Source organism: Tympanuchus pallidicinctus, unplaced genomic scaffold, assembly GCF_026119805.1.
Source record: "Tympanuchus pallidicinctus isolate F22 unplaced genomic scaffold, pur_lepc_1.0 scaffold8, whole genome shotgun sequence".
Taxonomy (NCBI): domain Eukaryota; kingdom Metazoa; phylum Chordata; class Aves; order Galliformes; family Phasianidae; genus Tympanuchus; species Tympanuchus pallidicinctus.
Genome location: NW_026294802.1, coordinates 34,805,403 through 34,827,293, shown reverse-complemented (window position 1 = coordinate 34,827,293; position 21,891 = coordinate 34,805,403). Strand labels below are relative to the sequence as shown.

The 21,891-nt window shown below is 39.1% G+C and overlaps 1 protein-coding gene across 1 annotated transcript in view; it reads left to right on the top strand.

Moving 5' to 3' along the window:
* Positions 1-21,891, top strand: part of PDZRN4 (PDZ domain containing ring finger 4) — a 244,569-nt gene that overhangs the window by 205,142 nt on the left and 17,536 nt on the right. The window contains exon 6 of the mRNA XM_052668979.1: positions 20,574-20,672. Coding sequence (XP_052524939.1) covers positions 20,574-20,672 — 99 coding nt within the window. The remainder of the gene's footprint in view (positions 1-20,573; positions 20,673-21,891) is intronic.

The following is a 21,891-nucleotide window of genomic DNA, read 5'->3' as shown; positions in this document are numbered from 1 at the left end:
ATGAAAGAGTGCATCACTAGTGTCTGGTCCTACATACTCAGTCTGAGATGATTGCCTTTCAAAAAGAAAGACGACAGAAAATAAAATGTTACAGGCAGTCACAAGCAGATATTATTGTTTAGTCAACAGTTCTTTATCCTGTGGCAGAAACCTTAATAACGTCTGTGTACTAAAAAGTACCCTTAAACAAAGTGAAAGTGTGAAGTGACTGGATTTTGCCATGAGAGGTGATGTTATGGAAATTACAGCTCCTAAAATCTTGTGCATCTGAGATAAGAAAGATTCTTTTTTTTTCCACTGGATGCCAGGATTATCATTTTCAGAATGAAAAATGCAGAATGGCAACCATTATCTCAGCCTGTCTGTGTCCAATGACTCCTGTTTTAATGTATGCAAATACACGTGCTGACAGGTTGAGGCAGTATTAATCATATTACCTGGAAGAATTTGCCAAAGGTTGAGTTGACCGTATATGAAATTATGAGGATGCTCTTGATGCTTTTCACTTCATATGTTAGAAATCTTTGAGCTTCTCTGCTTTGCTAGGAAGAATTGATAAGTATTGCTCAAGAATTTAGTGCATGTCACCAAATCAACAGACCAGTATGCTAGATGCACAAGTAAGATTTTTCTATGGCAAGATTTTCAGAAGCTTTTTATGAATAAATAAAGAGTCAGACATCCCACCAGAAATGGCAACCACAGAAGAGCATAATAATATTATATTGAGAAAAAAAGCATAGTAATATTACATTGAGAAAAAACCTGCCATTTTGATTCCTTCCGTGGTCTGAAAAAAACAGAGCTTCTGAAAATGAGAAAATTCATATGAAAGATTCTTAATTCCATTATTAGTGTCTCTTCATGAGAAGAACAACCCATGGGTTAATACCTCTGTCTCAAAATTGAGTAGCTGTAAGTTCTTTTGGTACTTGGTAGTTGCAAGAGACAGATTTTTAGTCAGGATAAGGAAATGTGTATGTGTATGCACACTGAATATAAGTGCTAATTTATGGTTCTGCACAGCCGTTCTCTTAAACGTGTTGATAAGTATTTGCACTCATAAATCTGCTAACTGTAAATGTGGATTAGCCCTTTCAGTTCTATCACTGGCCCGATCCAACTGCACTGAAATTGCTGAGGTTTTCTTTTGACCTGAGCATTTTTGGATCACATGCTATTGCCTGTTTTCACAAATAACTAAACAAGAAAGAGAGAGAGGTTTGAAAATTAAAGGAACTGGCCTCAAAAAAGTTTTTGCGTAGAGCCAAACTCCTTAAAACTCTCGTAGCAGGGAAAATTTTGTTCTGTTGTCTTCATTTCTCTTACTGTAACTGACGCGATGGAGAGGTAAAGCTTGGGTTTGCTGTTCCAAGTAACACTCCTGAGTGTTACGTAGGGAAGATTGCTCTGTCAGGTGCAAATTTGAATTTTCCATTTCTGTGGCAGAACATTTTGTCACTGATATGCTTTCTCTTCAGAACCAAAAGGAGTAATTTTGTTCAGATAGTAATCCAAGTGAGGTTGTTGAACCATATAAGTCACGTGAATGCAGAAAGAGTTGTGGGTGGAGGCCCCCAGCACTCTAGCTATAGGGCCATGCTGTTAAATATGGATGCCAGAGCCTTTCTGGAAGGCCCATCACTGCTGTAGGAGGCCAAGAGAGACCAGCCTGCCTTGTGAATTAGTATTTAAGGCCTTTCCAGCACAGGGATTATTTAACCAATAAACCAAAGGGATCTATCTATCTTGTAAATACATATTTAGGGCCTTCTTAACATGAGGATTACTGAGTTGATAGTGTGTAACAGCTCCCTTCAGAGCTGTGATAGCCTGCAAACACCCTTTAGCGAACATTATGGGCACTTGTGGCGGTGCAATTGGAGCTCCTGTTTCAATTGCTAGCACCTGAATAAACAGTTTTTGTGGAAGCAGTGCCCGTGCGCACGCTGCCAGAGCTTCTGAAAGCTAGTCATGCTCTTTTGTTTTGTTACCTGATGAGTATTTCTGTACATAAGAGCTAACTCAAAAGATGGAAGCATAACCAGCTAAATGGAAGACGTTCCTGAGATAAGAGCTTTCCAGAAATCCCTTACATGTAGCATGGCATTTTTCCTTACATCTATTAAGTTGTGTTTTTTAATAATATAAAGGGGTGAGAGAAAAAGACAGAGTGAGCGAAATCCTGCTTCAGCAGGGATCACACGAGACAAGTTCTAGCCAAATGCAGGTAGGATGGCAGTGAAGTGAATGAGCAGAACCACTCTAATACCTTTGTGACTTGCTATCACATTGAGCTTTTTTCTTTTCTACTTCCTGCTGGGATTCAATTCCTTTTCTCCTGAGCCTCGTAAAACTTGGGAGGAATCAGAAAGAGCCTTCAGTGAATGAAAGGCAGATTTCAAATTCAGCAAACACCAGATATAATTGAAAATAGAAGACTTCAAGAAATATGATGTTATACAGGCAGAATTCTAATAGACATGTAGCTGTTGTAATGCTGAAGAGCCAAAGTTGTGTACAAGGCCATACCTTACCACTGAGGTCAAATCTCATTGGTGTAATGGGGAAAAAGGCTTGCTGGTAAATATGGTGTAGATTTTAAAGGGTAAACAGGCACTATTCACCAGATGCCTGCTGCTGTTGCAGTAGTGCTGGAAGGACTGATCTGACAAGTCAGAGTGGGCTCAGATAAATTGCAAATTACCATCCTACATCTATTTTCTGTCTAGCATTTCATAATTGCCTTAAAGGTACTGCTGAATAGTAGGTGTTCCATAGTATAAAGACATTATACCACAGTTGCTGCTCAGGAATTTCAAAGTAATTTTTATTATTAATTAGCACCTGTTAAGGAGCTTCAGGAAGGATGTAAACACATATGTATGTGCTTGTGATACAGAGAATCACAGAAATACAGAGAAAACTACAAGCTATATCTTTAATACACTAATTGGGAAACCTGCAAGGAACTCTCTTTCTTTGACTAGTAAATAGAATATTGTTTCAGCTGGGCCTGTTGAAAAAAATTGCAATAGAACTTTTAAAAGCATTCCTCAAAATTTTCTCATTTGAACTCAAAAGTAATTCTGAGCTACTAATAGCCAGTGTGTGATTCATCTGACTGTCATTGTGGACTATTACATTGGAAAAGTGACAGCTAAAATGGAGAAGTGACATTGGTACATTTTTTCCCTGTAAATCTTTGAATAGCACTGTGTAATAAATAAAATAAAACTCTTTTAGTATGCATTTGGCATACTACAGCAAAAGATCATGCATTTCACTGATATTTTTATGTTCAAGACCCCTGGAGATTTAAGTCACCATAATCTACTTATAAACAATAATAAATATGTAATTTCTCCCTAACTGTGACCAATTGTACACTGTAAATGAGCTAAATATTAGTAAAAAAAAAAAAAAGGGAACACTTCTTTACTTCTGATTTTGCAGTCAAAGTGCAAGGTTTTGCATTTGGGCCGGAGGAATCCCAGACATCCATACAGACTGAATGAGCAGTCCTAGAGAGCAGCTCTGCAGAGAAGGACCTAGGGGTCATGATGGATGAAAAGCTTAACATGAGCCAGCAGTGTGCTCTTGCAGCTCGAAAAGCAAATGGTATCCTGGGCTCCATCAAAAGAGGAGTGGCAGCAGGGACAGGGAGTTGGCTGTCCCCCTCTTCTCTGCTCTTATGAGGCCCCATCTGGTGTACTGTGTCCAGGTCTGGAGCCCCAGTACAAGAAAGACAGGGAGTTGTTGGAGAGGTCCCAGAGGAGAGCACGAAGATGATCAGGGGACTGGAGCACCTCCCCTATGAAGATAGGCTGAGGGAGCTGGGCTTGTTCAGCCTGGAGAAAAGAAGGCTGCAGGGTGACCTCATTGCAGCCTTTCAGTACCTAAAGGGAGCCTACAGACAGGAGGGGAATCAACTCTTTGGAAGGGTAGATAACTGCAGGACAAGGGGAAATGGTTTTAAGTTGAGGGAGGGAAGATTTAGGTTGGATGTCAGGGGAAAATTCTTTACAGAGAATGTGGTGAGGTGATGGAACAGGCTGCCCAGAGAGGCTGTGGATGCCCCATCCCTGCAGGTGTTCAAGGCCAGGTTGGATGGGGCCCTGGGCAGCCTGGTCTAGTATTGAATGTGGAGGTTGGTGGCACTGCATGTGGCAGGGGGGTTGAAGATTCATGATCCTTGAGGTCCCTTCCAACCCTGGCCATTCTGTGATTCTGTGATTCTGTCAGTTTTCAAGTATAAATTAATTAAACTTAACACTGTTCCTCTGGGGTACTTCAGTACTGCTATATCCTGCATTGCCACAGGAATTCACAAGCAGGTGAACTGAGGACAGTCTGAGTCAGTTCTACTGCCAAGACAGTCAGTGACAGAACTGGCAGTAAAAATACCACAGCCTTTATTTATAATGCTGCTTTGTTTTGTTTTTGTTTTTGTGGCTTTTTTTGCCATAAAATCACTCTTCTTCCTGTTCCATCAGCTAGATGGAAGAGAACATAGGGGTAATTTTTGCCATAGCTATTTGTTAATTTTTAGTATGTTATTGTATCTCATCACAAAAATCTGACATTCAAAGCAGATGAAGTTGCTGTCATCTTACCTCCCATAAGTAATGAACATCCCAGTTTAGTGGCTTGAATTGTGTCCCCAGCTATAGGACATCATGAGAGAATGGGGAGGAAAAGACACAAAACTGACATGGGCAAATTTATCAAAGTTATTACCATTTATTGTGTTTTAAAACAGGAGGAAAATATATCAAGTCAGTGATATTCATTTTGTTTCATGATTTCATAAAACAAACACAGTTTTACATCTTACTTTACCTGGAAGCAAATAAAAATTCTTCTTTGTTGTCAGAGCTTATGTTTTCCCTAGAAAATTAAGAAAAGTGAGCTTAGTTCAGCAACACTTTATTGTTGGGCAACATTGCAACATATGGCATGTGTTTTTCACTGAGTGAAGGAAGAGGAAGGTGCTGGCATTATTTTCATATTTATGGAAATCTGTGGATTATAAATCTTATGTTTTGGATACGTGCTTTGTTTATACAGTTTTTATAGCATTATACTACATACCCCTGTATCTGTTTTACAGTGAAAATGTTTCTAAGGTTTTTATTAATGCTGTTTTTCATATGCCTCCTGCTTGAAAGTGTGTTCAGTGTGTTTCAGAGTCATGGAATCTGGCTATCTAGACAAAGGACACAAGAAAATACTTTCTTTTGTATATTCCTTATAAAGTCACATTTTTTAATCTTAGTATATTAGGAAATTCATGAGCACAGGAAGCAAGGACCAAATCCCTCTAGCAAGACAGGAACCTTTTACAAGAAAATAGACTTTAAACAAGGCTTCAGTATTATGCATGCTGGGCCTTCAGAGGAGAAATAAAAAAAAAAAAACCAAAAAACAGAAGCAGTCTTTTTCTGGAAATTTGCTTTTTTATTTAATGAGGCAGCTCTTCAAAGAGAATGTGATAGTCATTCCTGGAGGGCATGGACTGTAAGTTAGAAATCCAGGTGAGACTGTATTGTGCATCAAAAAAGCAGATGATGGTTTTGCTTTGTATTTCATCTCCTGATATGGTCAATCTATGCAAGTATGTGTTTGGGGAAGGAGGACATTTCCATGGGTAACAGAAGTTTGAACAGCTGTAACTCAGCATGGATATGGTGCCCATAGACCTAATTTTGGTGCCAGGAAAATGAAAATGTGTTTTAAAAATCAGTACATACCACTTTGCGTGCTTGATTTATAGGTACATGTATGTGATTAACATTTGCATATTTTAACTATCCATATTTTAATATATATGTAGTTGGAATTTTATCTTAGTGCTTTCTGAGAATTTCTCATTTTATAAGTTCAACATTGAATTTATCTTTTTTCACAGTGTTTTGCATTTATTGGGTTGGAAAGGCATAAACTGAATTACAGAAAAAAGTGTATTTCTCACAGCTGTCTAAAACTGAGAGATAACATTTTCAACTTGTTTTTAATTAATATTCCCTAATAGCCTTCATACAGTTGTAGATCGGGGCTGCCCAAATGTGTGGAGTTGTAACTAGTTAGGAGTTTGAATCTACAGCTATGTGTTCTACAGTCTAGATAAATGTTCACAGCAGCAGATGTTGGCACATCTGTTATGCCTCCCCATTTCGATTGGCTGCCTGGGTGTTTAGAAAGTGCTGATGAGACAGATAAATCTTCTGACACGTTTCAGGCCCAAAACAAGCAGGCAGCAGTAATGATGATGTTTACAGAGACAAGCGCTGGGCAGTAACATTTGAAATACGACAAAAATAAAGTATGACTCTACCTGAAAAAGTGAAAATTATTGTAAAAAGCTAGCGCTAATTTTACCAAGTAGTCCTAGGTGATTTGAACCAGAGTTGTGACAACCCATAAGTCTCTGGACTTTGTATAAATAATGTTTGTTAGCTAGAAAAAAGGCACCAGATGAAGTTTAGAAAGAGCTCTGAGCTATTAAGTACCTCTGTAATAAACTTAAGAGAGCGGGGAATAAGATTTAGGAATCTTCTATCTGTTGATCAGGGAGTATATCATATCTGCTTTTTTGGAAGGGGAAGAGCTGCCGACTAGAGACTTGAAGTTCCTTATCTTATCATGATCCTAACTTACAAAAGGTTTTCACGGAATGTCAGAATCACAGAATGGCCAGGGTTGGAAGGGACCTCAAAGATCATGAATCTTCAGCCGCCCCTGCCACAGGCAGGGCCACCAACCTCCACATTCAATACTAGACCAGGCTGCCCAGGGCCCCATCCAGTCTGGCCTTGAACACCTGCAGGGACAGGGCATCCACAGCCTCTCTGGGCAGCCTGTTCCATCACCTCACCACACTCTGTAAAGAATTTCCCCCTGACATCCAACCTAAATCTCCCTTCTCTCAACTTAAAACCATTTCCCCTTGTCCTGCAGTTATCAACCCTTTCAAAGAGTTGATTCCCCTCTTGTTTGTAGGCTCCCTTTAGGTACTGAAAGTCTGCACTGTCACCCCGCAGCCTTCTTTTCTCCAGGCTGAACAAGCCCAGCTCCCTCAGCCTGTCTTCATAGGGGAGGTGCTCCAGTCCCCTGATCATCGCTGGCCCTCCTCTGGACCCTCTCCAACAGCTGCCTTCTCTTCCTCTATCCCTTGAATGCTTTTATACCAGTAGAGTCAGGAAAATTCCAGACGTTGGGGTCTTCTCTTGAGAAGATCCATCTTTCTGTCAAAGAGGGTATTCATGGACAGAGAAGGATATATCTGACCATCTCAAGTGCAGAGATTGTCTTCCAACTACACAGAGCTTTTGCTCTATTTATTGATTCCCTTCCATACTTAAATTTTCATGACAATGAATGGAAAATGGTAAGAGAAATCATTGCAAAGACTTCAGCATTGATGCCTTGTGCTCATTCCCCTCAGGAAGCAGCAGCATCAAGTTTTTTGAGTTGCTTTCAAATACCCCTATGTCAGGCAAGTCCAGAAATGGCGTAGAGAACCTAACCTAAAGCGGTAAAGATATGGATGTTGATTATATAGCTGATATAGTTCGATCTATAGTTTATAGTTTCCACTCCAGAGAAGACAAAATAATGGAGGACTTAAATGAGGGAGACAGTGTAGTCCAAACCCTGGCTGAGACAAATGCCAGACTTTTGTAAGTAGAGATTCTACATCTCTTTTCAACTCTTGGCTACTTTCATGATAAGAAGCACTTTTCTGATATCTGACTGAAATTTCCTGAGTACTTGGTACTTGAAGGAAGCAATAAGATCTCACTCTTATGGAGAACTTCCTTTTTAAAAGCCTAACTGAATATAGTTTTACCAGCATCCTCCTCTCATCAGAGATGTAGTCCATCCATGTAATTAGTTAATGGATTTCTAACCAGATGCGGAGTGCTGTATTCCTCCCTGATAACCAGGAGAATGTCTTTTCTAATACTTCATGTTGAAGTCATTTACACTGGAAAGTAAATCCAAAACACCAGAACACAAAAAGTGGATAAAATTTTAATCTGTTTATTAGTTTATTTGTTTGTGGGTTTTTTTTTTTCTTTGTTTAGTTGGTTGTTTTGTTGGGTGTTTTTTGGGTGGGTTTTTTTTTCAGCTTAAATGGCTCAGACCAGTCATTTCATAGTGCTCTCTGTTATTTTTTAGTATTGAAAGCCAGAAAGTTTCAACAGGGAGAGTCAGGATAGGAACACTAATGAAAAATGAGATTTTTTTTTTTCTTCAAATATATGTAATAATAAATCTCTTTCATTTACTTTTGTCAAAATTCTCCAAAAGTAAAGGTTTTCTTTGGAATACGGAGGCTGCAAGCCAGTGTGACATTTTAATACGTTCACACACTGCACTGTGAAATAGTTACTGCTCCAGTCTGCTTATCTCATTTTACCATAAGATCCTGTTTCAGTCTTGTCTGTGTTATTCCCACTTACTTTGTTCAATGAGAAGCAAGTGAGAATGTAGAATCTAAGATCAGTGAAAAGGAAACTCTTAGCCACATATCATCAGTTAGTCAATTGTACTTTAAACTCTTCTCATATCCCTGCAGCTTCACACATTTATTGAGGGAAAGACTGAAAGTGAGGACCAAAGCCAACTGCTGAGAAATGCTGTATCTAGGCATTTTATCACAGATCTCTTTGCTCAGGAAGCAAGGATTCATGGCTTTCTCAAGTGCAGAAAATATCAGAAGGGGTGTTGGGTCTCAAGCAGGTGAGAACTTATATAGAAATATAACATAAGAAAATATGTGTGTATCATTAAGTGTTCCTAGTAAGTTAGCATTGGTACCACACCATAGGGAAAGAACAGAAACAAAGAGAATATATGGGGAAGTTGAAGAATTAGAGAGAGAATTAAGATCATATGTTATTTGAAATAACAAAATATGCTGAAGACCTTCCAGTAAGTGTGATCATTCAGATAGTAGGAAACAAATGTGGGTTTTTGATGTTGTTACTGCTTAGTATACTTCATGTTTATATGCTTCCCATAAGAGTTCATTTTTGGATTTATCTTTTGACAAGGATTTGAAGAGTCACTATTATGCATGCTAGCTGAGGGGGAAAACTGAAGCTCAAGTGGATGTTTGTGACTTACTGAAGGATATACTGACAGCTGTTGAGCTTTTTACAGCCAGGAAGTCTGTAATCTTTAAAGGGCTTGGTGGTGGTGGGTTTTTATTTCTCTTTGACTTCCTTATGAGATACAGTCACTGTGAAGTCCACAATGTGTCTTTAAGCTCATGGCTTAAAATATCCTTTAGAAAGAAGTCAGAAAGGCCCTACCAAGACTGGGAGGCCCTCAGAACTAAAAGTTGTGTTTATCTCATCCCCATATGCTTATATCCTTCCTCCCACGGCAGTGCTAAATTTGTTCGTGGTGCAGTGATCAGAGGTTTCTCACATTCATGGTCCAGCTCCATCATTCACCCAGCCCAACCCATTCCCCCATCTGCTCTTGCGGCTGCTATCCTCCCTCCATTCCTCACCTGCTGGGAGTCTCAGCTGACACTTGGGTGCCTTCCCCTCCCACTCATGGACATCAAACTGCTACCGATCATCACACATCAGAAGTGCTGAATACACCCTGGCAGGCTTGTCATGCCTTAAGTTTCTCCACTATTCAATTTTCTAGATAGGAGTGCAGCACACAACAAAAATTTTCCCTCCAGACCTGCATGGAAATACTGAATTCCAGTGTCCAGATTCACCATTAAAGGATTTGTCAGCTACAGGGCCAAATTCTGCTCCCACAATTGCAAAATAATATTTTATTAATAGATGCCTATATGTCATCGTGCTTATTTTGTGGCTTTTTTTTTCTTTCTGCTACTACTATTTTTGTTCTTTTTTTTTTTTTTAACTTTCCTTTTTTTAACACCAGTATCATTGTCTACAGCATCCTGCTGTCCCAGAGCATTCTTTGTCTAGATACAAAGCAGCACATGGCTCTAAGTGTTGCTATAAAATATGGATCAGCAGGAAAGTGATTTAATTTTAAAATATTTCCCATTCTGTGTTGTATTTGCTTTTGGATTATGCATTTGAGAAATGCTTGCTGGTACTTTTTCTTTCTGCTTTGATGTAAATAAATCTTGTATCAAAGATTCTCAAATCTCAACCAGTGTTTAAAAAATGAGGATTAAATGAGACTTTATCCTATCAGGTACAGCCCCCACCCCTTGGATAGATCATTGTTTTTCCCCACCATGTGGAATGGAGATAACCCTCTCTTTCTTTGTGGCTACCAACCAAATCCATTCTGGCAAATCTGGCACCCAATGTGATTTGTCCTTTTCGATGCTGTTTATGAGAAGTCAGGACAGTCTTCTGTCAGAATTGATAAGTGAGAAGACAGTGGGGAATGCAATTTTATTTGTAACAGCACAGCTGCCAGCAATTCCTGCTTGTTTACATCCAGGCTGGCTCTGTCTTGCTCCACAGCTTTTCTATTTCCATCCAAATAGCCCAGAAGTACATTGTGGATGTGTCTGTCTATGTAAAATCTGCATAACAGAACACACTGGGAGTGTTAGAGAAGGTTATTTTCACAAGTCAAGAATGTCTGCAGCCTTAAAAGAGAAATCTTGAACTCAACCAGATCTCTATTTTCATTTACAAAATAGGTTCTAAAAATGAAATGTAATCTGCTAAAATCCTGTGATGCTGATTGCCTGTCTTGGTGATGGTGCCTGAGGAGTTAAGGGCTTTGTTTTTTTGATGAAAACATGCTTTCTGAAGTGAAAGTGGCTGGTGTTTGTAAATTAAATGCGCTACAAACATTCAGATATAGTTTCTTTGTGGAAAAAATGCAATAGGACCTGCAGTGACCTGTGAAGCAGAGGGCAGTTTAATTACACCCTGCTTCACGCTGAATACTTCTGCTACATATCTTGCAATTAGCCTGTGTTTCATAGACATTAACATATTTCCTGTAAAATCCTTCTGAGGAGGGAGTATAACCCTTGGTGGACTTGTGGTGGTTCTCAGGTCTGTGACGCCTTTGTTTGCCTGCTGTATAGCTTCCTTCAATCTGGCAGTCCTAGGCATCGTTTGATCTTTTTGTTGGTGCGCCTAAGAAAGCTGCAGTCATAGCCACTTCCTTTATATAATCTATCCTGTGAGCTGTTTCCTTGTGTGCCCTACGCCATGCACATAGGCATGATGGGGGTGAAGTTAGGGATTGTTTTGTTTTACTGGTCTAGCTGAGCTCTTCCAGCAAACTGAAAATTCTTGTTCCCTTTTGCTATATCTCTAATTACTGTTGTTAATAGATAATTAGGCTTCCATAAGGTTTAACATTAAAAAAGAGAGTCCAGAGATGGCTGTTAATGTCACAGCTCTGATAGTGTGTATTGTGGAATCATTGGATACTTCTGATTTCTCACTATGGATGAGAAATAGATCTCTGATTTTAAGAGTTGCAGTCATTCTGTTAAAAGAATGAACTGATGATTGATAGAAGAGGCTCCTCTTAGTGCATAGCTACAAAACACAAAGGCATATCATAGAATCATAAAATCACATTGAATCATAGAATGGCGTGGGTTGAAAAGGACCACAATGATAATCTAGTTTCAACCCCCCTGCTGTGTGCAGGGTTGCCAACCATTAGACCAGGGTTGCCCAGTGTACACTGTACTGTATCTCCCTATGTACACACACATACATAAACTTACATCCACTCCCACCCCTCCACTCAGACACATGCACACACAAGTAAACAAATATTTAATGCCCCTCAAACCCGAATATGAAATAACTAACTTAAAGACTTAAAGTGAAATTACTTTGTTAAAGGAACATTGGAAGCACCACAGACTCTCTTTTCATCTGAACAGAGATTAGTAACCCCTAGAGAAAATAAAATGAAACAAGTAATATTTAAAATAGATTGTTGTGACGGTTCCTACTGATGCTAGGAGTTGCACATTTTTTTGTGAATTTCGTCAAATTATTTCTGGTCACAGTTAAAGACTGGTGCTAAACAAAGGCCCTAAATAAGTCAGAGAATGGGAACTATGATTTGAGTAAAGTAATCAATGCTTGTTTGAAACACCAAGATTCTCTTGAAGTGTGCAACCTTACTTATTGTGCACACCCTGATTGTTTGTACATGACAGCCACATCTGCAGCATTGAACAAATTCAGAGGTGTAATAAATGATGTTATAAAAGAACATCGTCTAAAGAACATCATCATCATTTATTCAACCACTCATGCCTTTTTTTAATGCAAACCCAGACTTGCTTCCTCTTTTTTATACCCACACTCACTTGTAACATATGTTTTTATCTAACATGTAATATGTGTTACATTCTCGTCACTTCTGAATTAGAGATGGATTTTAGTTTCCAGAATCTTCACTGTTATCTGTTCACCCTCCTAGGACTTCATTAGATTGAACTGTCAGCCTGCTCCTGTGAGGGGATAGCTCTGGTTCTGTTTGTGTTATTTATTTTTATTTCATGAGCAGGATTACTTGCCAGTGACAACAGGTGTGAAGCATTATGAAGATTAAATATCATAGAAGGTAGCAACATAAATGACTGCTGATTTGCAAGACTGGACAAGCCAAATAGAGACCGAGAAAGTGAATGTGGTCAGGGATACACCACCAAGATGCTTTGCCTGATTATAAAGTGGTTGCTCATGTCATTCCCTGCAAGGGGATAAGAAATTGCAAAAATGGCATCACTGAACAAAATTATGAGGCTGAGAGAAAGATTTGCTTGGTTTCCCTAGTTTACAGAAATTACTAGTAAGAAGCTGATAAAATTGATGTGACTTTGCTAGAACAACCTTCTAACAGCGTCCTCAGTTCAACTACGCATATAGACTAGAAGTTGATCTTACCCATAAACACACTGACACAGAATGATACTGAAGAATGAGTTTTAATTCCAAGGTGTCTGTAGTCCCTTTGCACTTCTGTCTGAGGGTTCAGAAGAACACTGTTTTAAGCATAAGCAGCTTTTTTTTAATAATTCAGTCCTTAATGTACTTTCTCAGTTAATTCCTCTTTGAGCTATTCTGTAAGTTCCGTGTTCTTGGCCTTCTCTGCTTTATTCAGTCAGGTAATCTTTCTGGTAATCATGACATTAGCAAAATGAACATTAGAACAACTTCTCAGCTATTACTACATGTGAAGAGGAAAAACAGAGATAAAAATAAGTATTTTCTTACTTTGCTCTACTATTTTTGTTTTCTTTTAAATTTTTGGGAAATGCTGTGTTCCTTTACTGTGGATCATCAGGTGTTGCATGTATTCATTGCATTCAATGAGTCTGGAACATAAAGGTGTTTCTGCTCACACCTGGAATTGTTGCAGAATATGCATGTGTCCACTTACTGCAAGATAGAGATGAATGTTAACTTACTAGTTTGTGATACCTGTATTATTCTGGGTGGCTGTGAAGATAATTTCTGGTTTTAGGGTTTTTTTTTTTCTCTTTTTTTCTTTTCCCCTGATATTGCAATAATAACAATTAGTAACAGTTCATAATCTTATTTTGATCCAAGAGATGCTGTTAATCGTCCTATGTTACAGAGTTATTGCTGAACCAAGAGACCTCCATGTACTGCCCATCTCTGAATTCTGCTGCCTTAGTACATGTTATGTTGTTGTGGGCTTTGTAATTTGAGCTAGGACATAGCCTTTTCATACATTTTAGGATGAAAATAAAAATATATCTCAATTCTATTGTATGTTTCACCACACAATGATTTTTTCCATACTGGCAGCTTTTTCTCTTTCCTTTGGTGAAATAAGAATCTTCCTATAGGATGTATTGACTTACTTTCCTAAAAGCAGTATATATACTGTTGACTCCTAATTTAAAACCTGGAGATTTCATTCTTGTAAATACCAAAACTTCCTTTCAATTCAATGGGACAAAGCTGATGCTGGTTAATGCTAAGGGATTAAATATTCAGCTGTATCATAAGCAGAATGCGTTCAGGATCTTTTATCTTAGCATGTCTCAAAAAAGCAAATGCTGAAATATGAATCAGGTTTTAAAATAACATATTCCCATTACACTAAAATGAACATTGATTAAAATTAATTTGGCTTTTGGCTTTCTCACCAGCGAGGTAATTTCCTCATTGTCATTAGGACTTAAATATTAACTCAAATGATAACACACACATTTCATTTAGGAAAAAACCTGTTATATTTTGATTCCCTGCTCCCCCCCACCCCGTGGTGTTTGCAGAGTTCGTGGGACACATTACTCTGATATACTGTACTGGTGAATGGAACACAATAGCTAATACAACCCTGATAGTCTCTTGGTCCTTTTAGTGGTGTACAACAACTGCTATAAGGGCAGCCAGGGAATAATGGAAGGACATGCAGTGTTTATAATATTTTTTCACAGTGCTTTTCAAACACTCTGTAGTCATTCATTCCTTTCTGTTGTGCTACTCTTGTGCTGTTTGCATTGTCGTCTGCTTTTCGTAGATGAGGGAAACAAGTCACAAAAAGTTACCTGAAGTGACCAAAAGCAGTTGCATGTGCACCAACATCTACAACATAAACACTGAAACAGTTACAGCTGAATACAGAATAGATCCCAAATTTGTTTCTCTGATTTGTGTTGGAGTTGTTGAATTTTATTCAAGTTTAATGCCATGCTCCAAACTTTAGTTATTTTTAAATTTGTATTAGGAAATTCTCATCTTGTGAGAATTTACTTTAAGACTTAGAGACAGAAAAATTCTGGAAACCCTTGAAAAAAATTGTCTCACAAGGAAAAACTTCACTCAGTATTTTTCAAAATGATTGTGAATTTAAGGAAGTGGTGCAAATTCCCTTCCTCAGTGTATAGCATCTTCCAGGGATGAATGTCAAACATGTGCCCAGTTCAGAAGTGGATCAGTGAGTCTCTCCATACAAAGAGATTGTAAAGAGGATCTGATTTATTTTTTTTTTAATGTAGTCTCATGTTCCACTCTAGGACACCTTTTTTTGTTATGAGGCAGCTACATGTACAGTTTATATCTGTCACACTGTAGAGTGATGTTAAATACTTAACTCTTGTTACTTAAAATGGTCTACAGTAAATACAGTAAAATATACTGAAGCTGTTTCAGTTAAGGCATAAAAGGATGGAAGTGAAAAATGGACAAAAATTGAGACAAGACAATATTATGAGGTCCAGCAATTGGACCTAAGCTCTTTAGAGTTGGAACAGTGTTATTCTCCTTAATTGCACTCAATTGCACTAGAGCTATAGCTCTATGGAAATAATCAATGTCTTTAATCATTCTGTGAATGCAGTAGGTCAGATTTAACAAAAATACTGTTATCACAGAAAGTGTCAGAAATTTCCAGAATTTGCTCATTCTCCTATAGTTCTAGGAGGGGGGCACACCAGATTCTGAGCTTCAGAACCACTTCCTTGCTTCCAAAGTACTTATATGGGCTTTGAGAAGCTCTCACCATGGAAAAATGTATAGTTTGCTATTGATCACAACTGATTTCTATTGAGCTCTAATTTCCTGTTTGATTTACTTCCCATCTTTACAAAGATTTCTTCACAGCACACAAGAGTGTAAGACAACAAAAGATTGGACATTAAGAGAGGAAAGAGAACATGGCACCAATAAAACGTTATTTCATAGAATTATGGAATACCCTGAATTGGAGGGAATCCACAAGGATCATTGAGACTTCCTCATGATTTCAGTAGTGCCAAGCTCTCTCTGTTTTATACATAACGAAGGAAACATTTTAGTATATGGGACTTCTGGCTTGCCAGGCAGTAATTAGTTTGCAGATTTTTAGAGACATGATAACAGGATAGTTTATAAAGTGGTGGTAAAAAAAAAGGTGATGCCAGGGCTATGTGAGTATGGGCATTTATTGAGAATGGAAATGCTTGGGATGAAATGGGGGAAAAGAGTGAGCGAAGCTGCTGTCTGTACAAATATGGGTGAGAGATCACTTTGGGGAAGCATAAGCTGAGAGGGACTTTGAGGGTGGAGACAGAGAATTGTTTCTAGAAAGAGTGCTAGCATGGAATGGAATGGGATAAATGAGAAAGGCTGACAGGCAGTGATGATGCAGAGCTCAGCCACACTGTACATGGGTTTAAAGAGGTATAACTAATCCTGACAGAAAGTGGGGGAAGGATTCTAAGGTGCTTATGGCCTAGTGGAGACCACTGGCAGAGTGAAGAGCTAGGAAAAATGGGACAAAGAAAGCTTTTGATCTATGCAGTTATTCCAACATAACGTCATCAAATGGATGACTCTCATCAGCATCATCTGGGTGCAGCAAGAGGAAACTACCAGCTTCGGCTGTAATCTGTTTTCCTCCATATGGCAGCAAAACGTGAAGAGTTCAGAGCTCTTTTTGTCCATAGAAGACTATTCAAGGAAAGTCACGGAAGGGTTCACAATCTGTTTTCTAACAGACAATCAGCTTTACTCACTGTAATCAAGCTTTTAACAGAAAGACCTACTGTAACTGCAAACTGATTCAAACATTTACAAGCACTCTTTTGATGTTCCTTAACCTTTTTTCACCAATCGTAGGAAGCAGGCAGCTCAGCTGATTACACTTCTAACCCACTTTTCTGCCACCTGAGAGAAATGACAGTATTAACCTGGTCTTCCCACCCCAAAGATGTGACAGCTCCTTGCTTGGTCTTATGTCTCCTGAGGCTGACAGCCAGTAAACTGGTTTTCTGTCACCAAAGCAAATGATGGTCTTTAACTGGGAGCCAGAAGCTATAACCACCACTCCATCACTTTAGAGAATGACCAATATAACCAGTTTTCAGTCCTTCAACAGCATGACCTCCAACTCTTTGCAGAAATGGGCTATCTTGTACATTGGCACCCTGGTCTTTCAGGGCAGGAGAGTTCTTATTCTAATTTTAATCTCTGTCTTTTAAGAAAGTAATTTATGGCAAAACCCTCTGAAGTATTGTCTTCACTATGGAATTGTGCAGAATTATTGTACTGCCCACACAGAGAAAAGAAGCACCAAGTCAAAGATTTAGCAATTTGGCATTGATTTCTGTCACTTGGCAGCAGAATACTATTCATGTTGAGAAGCGGTTGCCCCCAGAGTGCCCAAAAGAGGGGGAGGCTGTCATCTCCTGAGCGCTCTGCTCAGTCCCTCTCCTTCCACCATCTGTCTGTCAGCACACTTCATGAATCCCCAAATATTGTTTCTCACAGCTTTCTGAAATGCTGAATTTTGAAGACAGTTCAGTCCCTGCATGCATACACACAAAACCCCAAACTAGAATTAAGAGAAAGCAACTATCTGCTTGTGTGTGTGTGCATGTGTGTATATCTGAAGGGACTTAAAGGAAGGAGAACATATCCTTAAAAATTCATTACTGCTGCCAAACTTATTGTTTCTTTTGTTTAAGAACAGTAGGGAAAACAACAACAACAACAACGCCAACACACATTAAAAAGCATCTGTCATGAAATGCAATGTGAAATGCTTCCGACCATCATGGTCTTGGTTTTCTGGTGCCTCAGTAGCTGCTCTTCTCTTTGTTTCAGATGTTAGTGTTAGCCATCAGCTAAAGATTGAGCTTGTGGACTTTAGGTCTGAGAGATGACTTAGTATTTTATACAAAGTGTTTTATATATCCCAAATATGTTGTTAGCCCCGATTTGTTTGACTAGAGTATGTTCTGTTTGCTTTAAAAAAGAAGATGCTTTGAAATTAGTACTGTAGTTGTGTGGTGGGAAACGGATTGTTATTTGGAGTGATTTCCATACAGAGGAAGAGACCATCCAATTTCATCCCATCAGAATGACATATTACTTGAGTCTATACTTGAGTCTAGACTGAACAACGTGAAATGTTTGTTGGGCAATTATCTTTTGATGCTGAGTACTACAGTGGCTATCTGCCGTTTCTAAGGCCACACACAGCCACAAACGCTATCATCAAAGTACATCTCACACAATTGTGTAGGAAAGGTGTAATCCCAAGACTACAGAAAACAGATCTCAGCTCTGAGCTCTCTTACAGGGAAAAGGAATGAAAGCTGTGTCAATACAAACACTGTGCACAGCCAGACATGCTGTATCCCAGTTGGGGGATGTTTGTCACTGGTATTTGTCAGCAGCCTGTTCCCAGAGAGTAAGTAGCAAACCTCTTGGATTCCCAGGATGGAGCTCTGGAGTTGCCCTCATTTTCTTCACTTTAATGCCATAAATGGTTAAATTACTTTGCTTGTTGAACCAGCACGTGCTGAAAGGTTTCAGTTCATTTGCAGCCTGAAACGTCATGTGGCTTTGTAGTAACAAACATTTTGAGACAAATCATCCACAGGAACATTAGGGTTATTCCTGACCAAAGAAATTATGTTCAGAGCAGTCCTTGGGGTCCCTGTCCAGCCTCAATGCAGGGAGATGGGAGCTGGTGCCAGCAGGACAATGAAAGTCAATGGATTTCAGCTTGTGCACAGCTCCTCATTTGCTTTGATTTAAAGGTCCCAGTCTCAGCCCTTTATGGTGTATTTAGGTTTCCTTATAGGCCTCCAAGGGCCTGCAAGCTTCTTTATTCCTTAAAAGTATACCTTGTTGCCATAATTGAAGCCATTTTGTTACTGTAATTCCTCCCTAATATTACAGTTCTAGTGAAGTGTTCTTTCCCTCTGGAGGCATCAATTGTTATGGGTTTTGAACAGGCCTCCCTTCCGTATACGTATTTTCACTCCCAATGCCAGAATCAGGTCACTGTAATTCTCTTTCATAGTAAAACACTGTCCCTTCTTTTTTCCTATCAAACCTGATGTATAACACATGTAGTCACAACTAATTTCACATCTTACCTCACAATAAGCTATTTAAAGTGATCATCACACTTCAGAAAAAAGACTAAAGAATGACTACAGGTTATCATAGTATTTTCTATGCTTTTAAAGTTTTTTATTAAAGCATTGAATGTTCAAAGTCCAGGGAGACATTTATAAAGTTTATGCAGATACTGAACCCATGTAGATTTGGGCACTGGTGAGAGAGCAGGGCATCAAGTCCCAGCAGCACACTTACTGAAAAGCAAATTGCATGGGGTTTGTTGGCTAACCCTTGTGTGTGAACCAGAGGTTTTCAGTAAGTGGTGTGTTGATGTCTGATCCCTACCTCTCCATTGGACTCCCTGCTTTACGCCTGTTTGTATCTTGATCTCTGTGACATACTGAGGATAGGGAGGGATAAACTATATCACAGACTGAGAACCAAACTCTGGATTTGAGGAGAGGACTGGATCTGTGGCATAGCCAAGTCACTGTCACTGTGCAGCAAACTCAATACCTGAGGTCTTTCTGCTCTTCTCCACCAGCCAGAGGGAGAAGTCTGTGGTTGGGATACATAGCTATTTCAGGCAGAAAGGAGTGTAGCTTCTCTCCCCATGGCCCAGCACTGGGCTCTGCTGCTGAAGGAGAACTGTAGAGAACAGACAAAGAGGTCCCACGTTTGCCCTGACAGGGCTTGTGCTAGGGAGGTTCTCCTGACACTTGCTGAACATGAGACTGTACTGTTTCGAGTATGAAAAGTGGATGGATTGTGAGATTGTGAAGGATTCTTCTGTCTTTTTCTTTTGTGTGGTTACAAGTGTCACTTGCAGACTCCCTTTAAAGTACCTTTATAAACCAAAGTTTTTTGTTTGCAACCAAGCTAATACTCTCTGTTACTAGATTCATCATGCTTTATTGCAATTAATTGCTTCACGGTGTGTTGAAACCAAGCACAGTTCTGCATTTTTATGAATGGTTCCCCTATGAAACTAAAGATGCTTAACTCAGATGGATGGATGTACTAGTTATCACTGTGCCATCTGCCCTAAAACTTGTACTTTTCATGAGATGCCACTGCTGGGATATCTGGCACTAAAAATATGTTTTCTGCATCATCTCGCAATTGAGGAGGATGCAATGGTTGTTCAGCTTCACAGGAGATTCCTTGAAGCATCCCTCTGTTATCTAACAACTTCTGCAAGGAAAGTATGACACTAAGCTGGCCAGGGAATGAATAATGCTATTAGTGGAAGGCTGTGGTTTTGCTTTATGGTTTAGAGTGTTGCTGAAAGGGAGTGGTGCTAGTGTGATGGATTGATTGATGTGTAGCCAGCCTGTCCTATATCCTATAAGTCAATAGTTGGCATGATAGGACTAAAATGACTGTATAATATACTGTAAGTCAGCTCCTATTATCCAAAGGCTAAAAAACTGCAAAATCAATTCACATCTATATTTCTCAGGAAAGTCTTTGGAAATAGTTTCTGTATAACTTGAACCTACCATATATTGGAATTTCCTTCTTAATTTCTCTCCTGAAGTTGCACACAAAATAATGTATCTTGAGACTGAGCAGTTACAACAAAATTCTGCCATTTGTCAGCTGCATCTTGATGTATAGGTGTGAGATTTGACATACTGAGGAAGAACTGTCCCTTCTGTACAGGCTGGACAGAATGGAATCAGTGCTCCTTTGTGCCAAGTAATTTTTTCCACTTCTGGCAAAAGCCATTGCATGAGCCTGTGTGCTTCTTTGTAGGAGGTGGAGCTGTGTCGCATTAGCAGCCAGGAGAAGCTGGGACTGACTGTCTGCTACAGAACTGATGATGAGGAAGACACAGGGATCTATGTCAGTGAGGTAAAGACATGGGCTGGGGAGGGGGAACACATCAGGGAACATGAGAGCAAGTGTTCTGAGACCAGGCTGCAGAAATGTCGGCCATCAGCCAGCATGTGTCACTTCCAATTCATTTAGATTATCAATTTAAATTGTGTTTCTCAAGTAGTGTAATTATTACTAGCACGCTTCTTTAATCCAAATGCTTTTAACTAAAGCATCATAGTTAGGGAAATACAAAGCAGCCTGAGCATGGTCTGAATTTTGAAAGAAACCTGCCCTTATATAGCAAAGCAGGCAGAATTTTGAAAGCATACTCCATACCCTGCTTGCACTTCATCCTTTCACAACCTCAGTAATCCTTATTTTATTATTTGTGGGTTTCGTACAGTGATGACATCACAGGCATATCACAGTTGGATGAAAAGAATAGCCTGGAGATGAACATGTCAGAAATGACTGATCTCTCCTAATAATTTTTGTATTTTTATCAGTCAGGAAATAGAGTATCTGGGTATTGAGATAAGCAGAACCCTGAGTTTTCCAGTAACTTACAAGGAAAACATGGCATCCTACACATATCCTGAGGTGTTCCGCAGTGTCAATCCAGAAGACTTCCAGGCACATTAATTCCCTTTGGGTATCCACTCACATCCAAGATGGTTGTTTTCCTGGATAAAGCAGAACTCTTGTGAGTCCAAGCTCACTAATGATTGTTCTAGTTTCCCAGATTGACATTTTTATGACTTGTTGTACCATATTCTGGATGAAGCTCATTGACAGAATTAATTGGTAGAGAGTTTTCTCCTGCTTAATAAAGAAGAATGGAGAGAAAGTTCATCTTTCACAGGCCAGAAGCAGTGTCAAAGAAGCTGAAAAGCACAGCCCTAGAACTAGTATAAGTATAGAGTAAGAACTAGTAAGTATAAGTATAGAACAAAGTATAGAACTAGTATAAGTCTTCCAACAGGTGTATGGGTGCTGCTGTTAAAGTCTGACCTGTGAAGAGAAATAAAATGCAGGAACCTTCTAATACACTCCAGAACTGTATGTGAAATGTGCTAGTTTTCCTACATGGTAGATATTTCTCAGACCTTTTTTAAAGTGACTGCAATTCTATTGTCTTTCATACTTGATTAAACATTTAAGAAATATATTTTTCTATGATAGTGCATGAGAAGAAAATGATATCTAACAGCTGGAGAGGATGTAACCTGCAAACAAATGCTAAACTCAAATG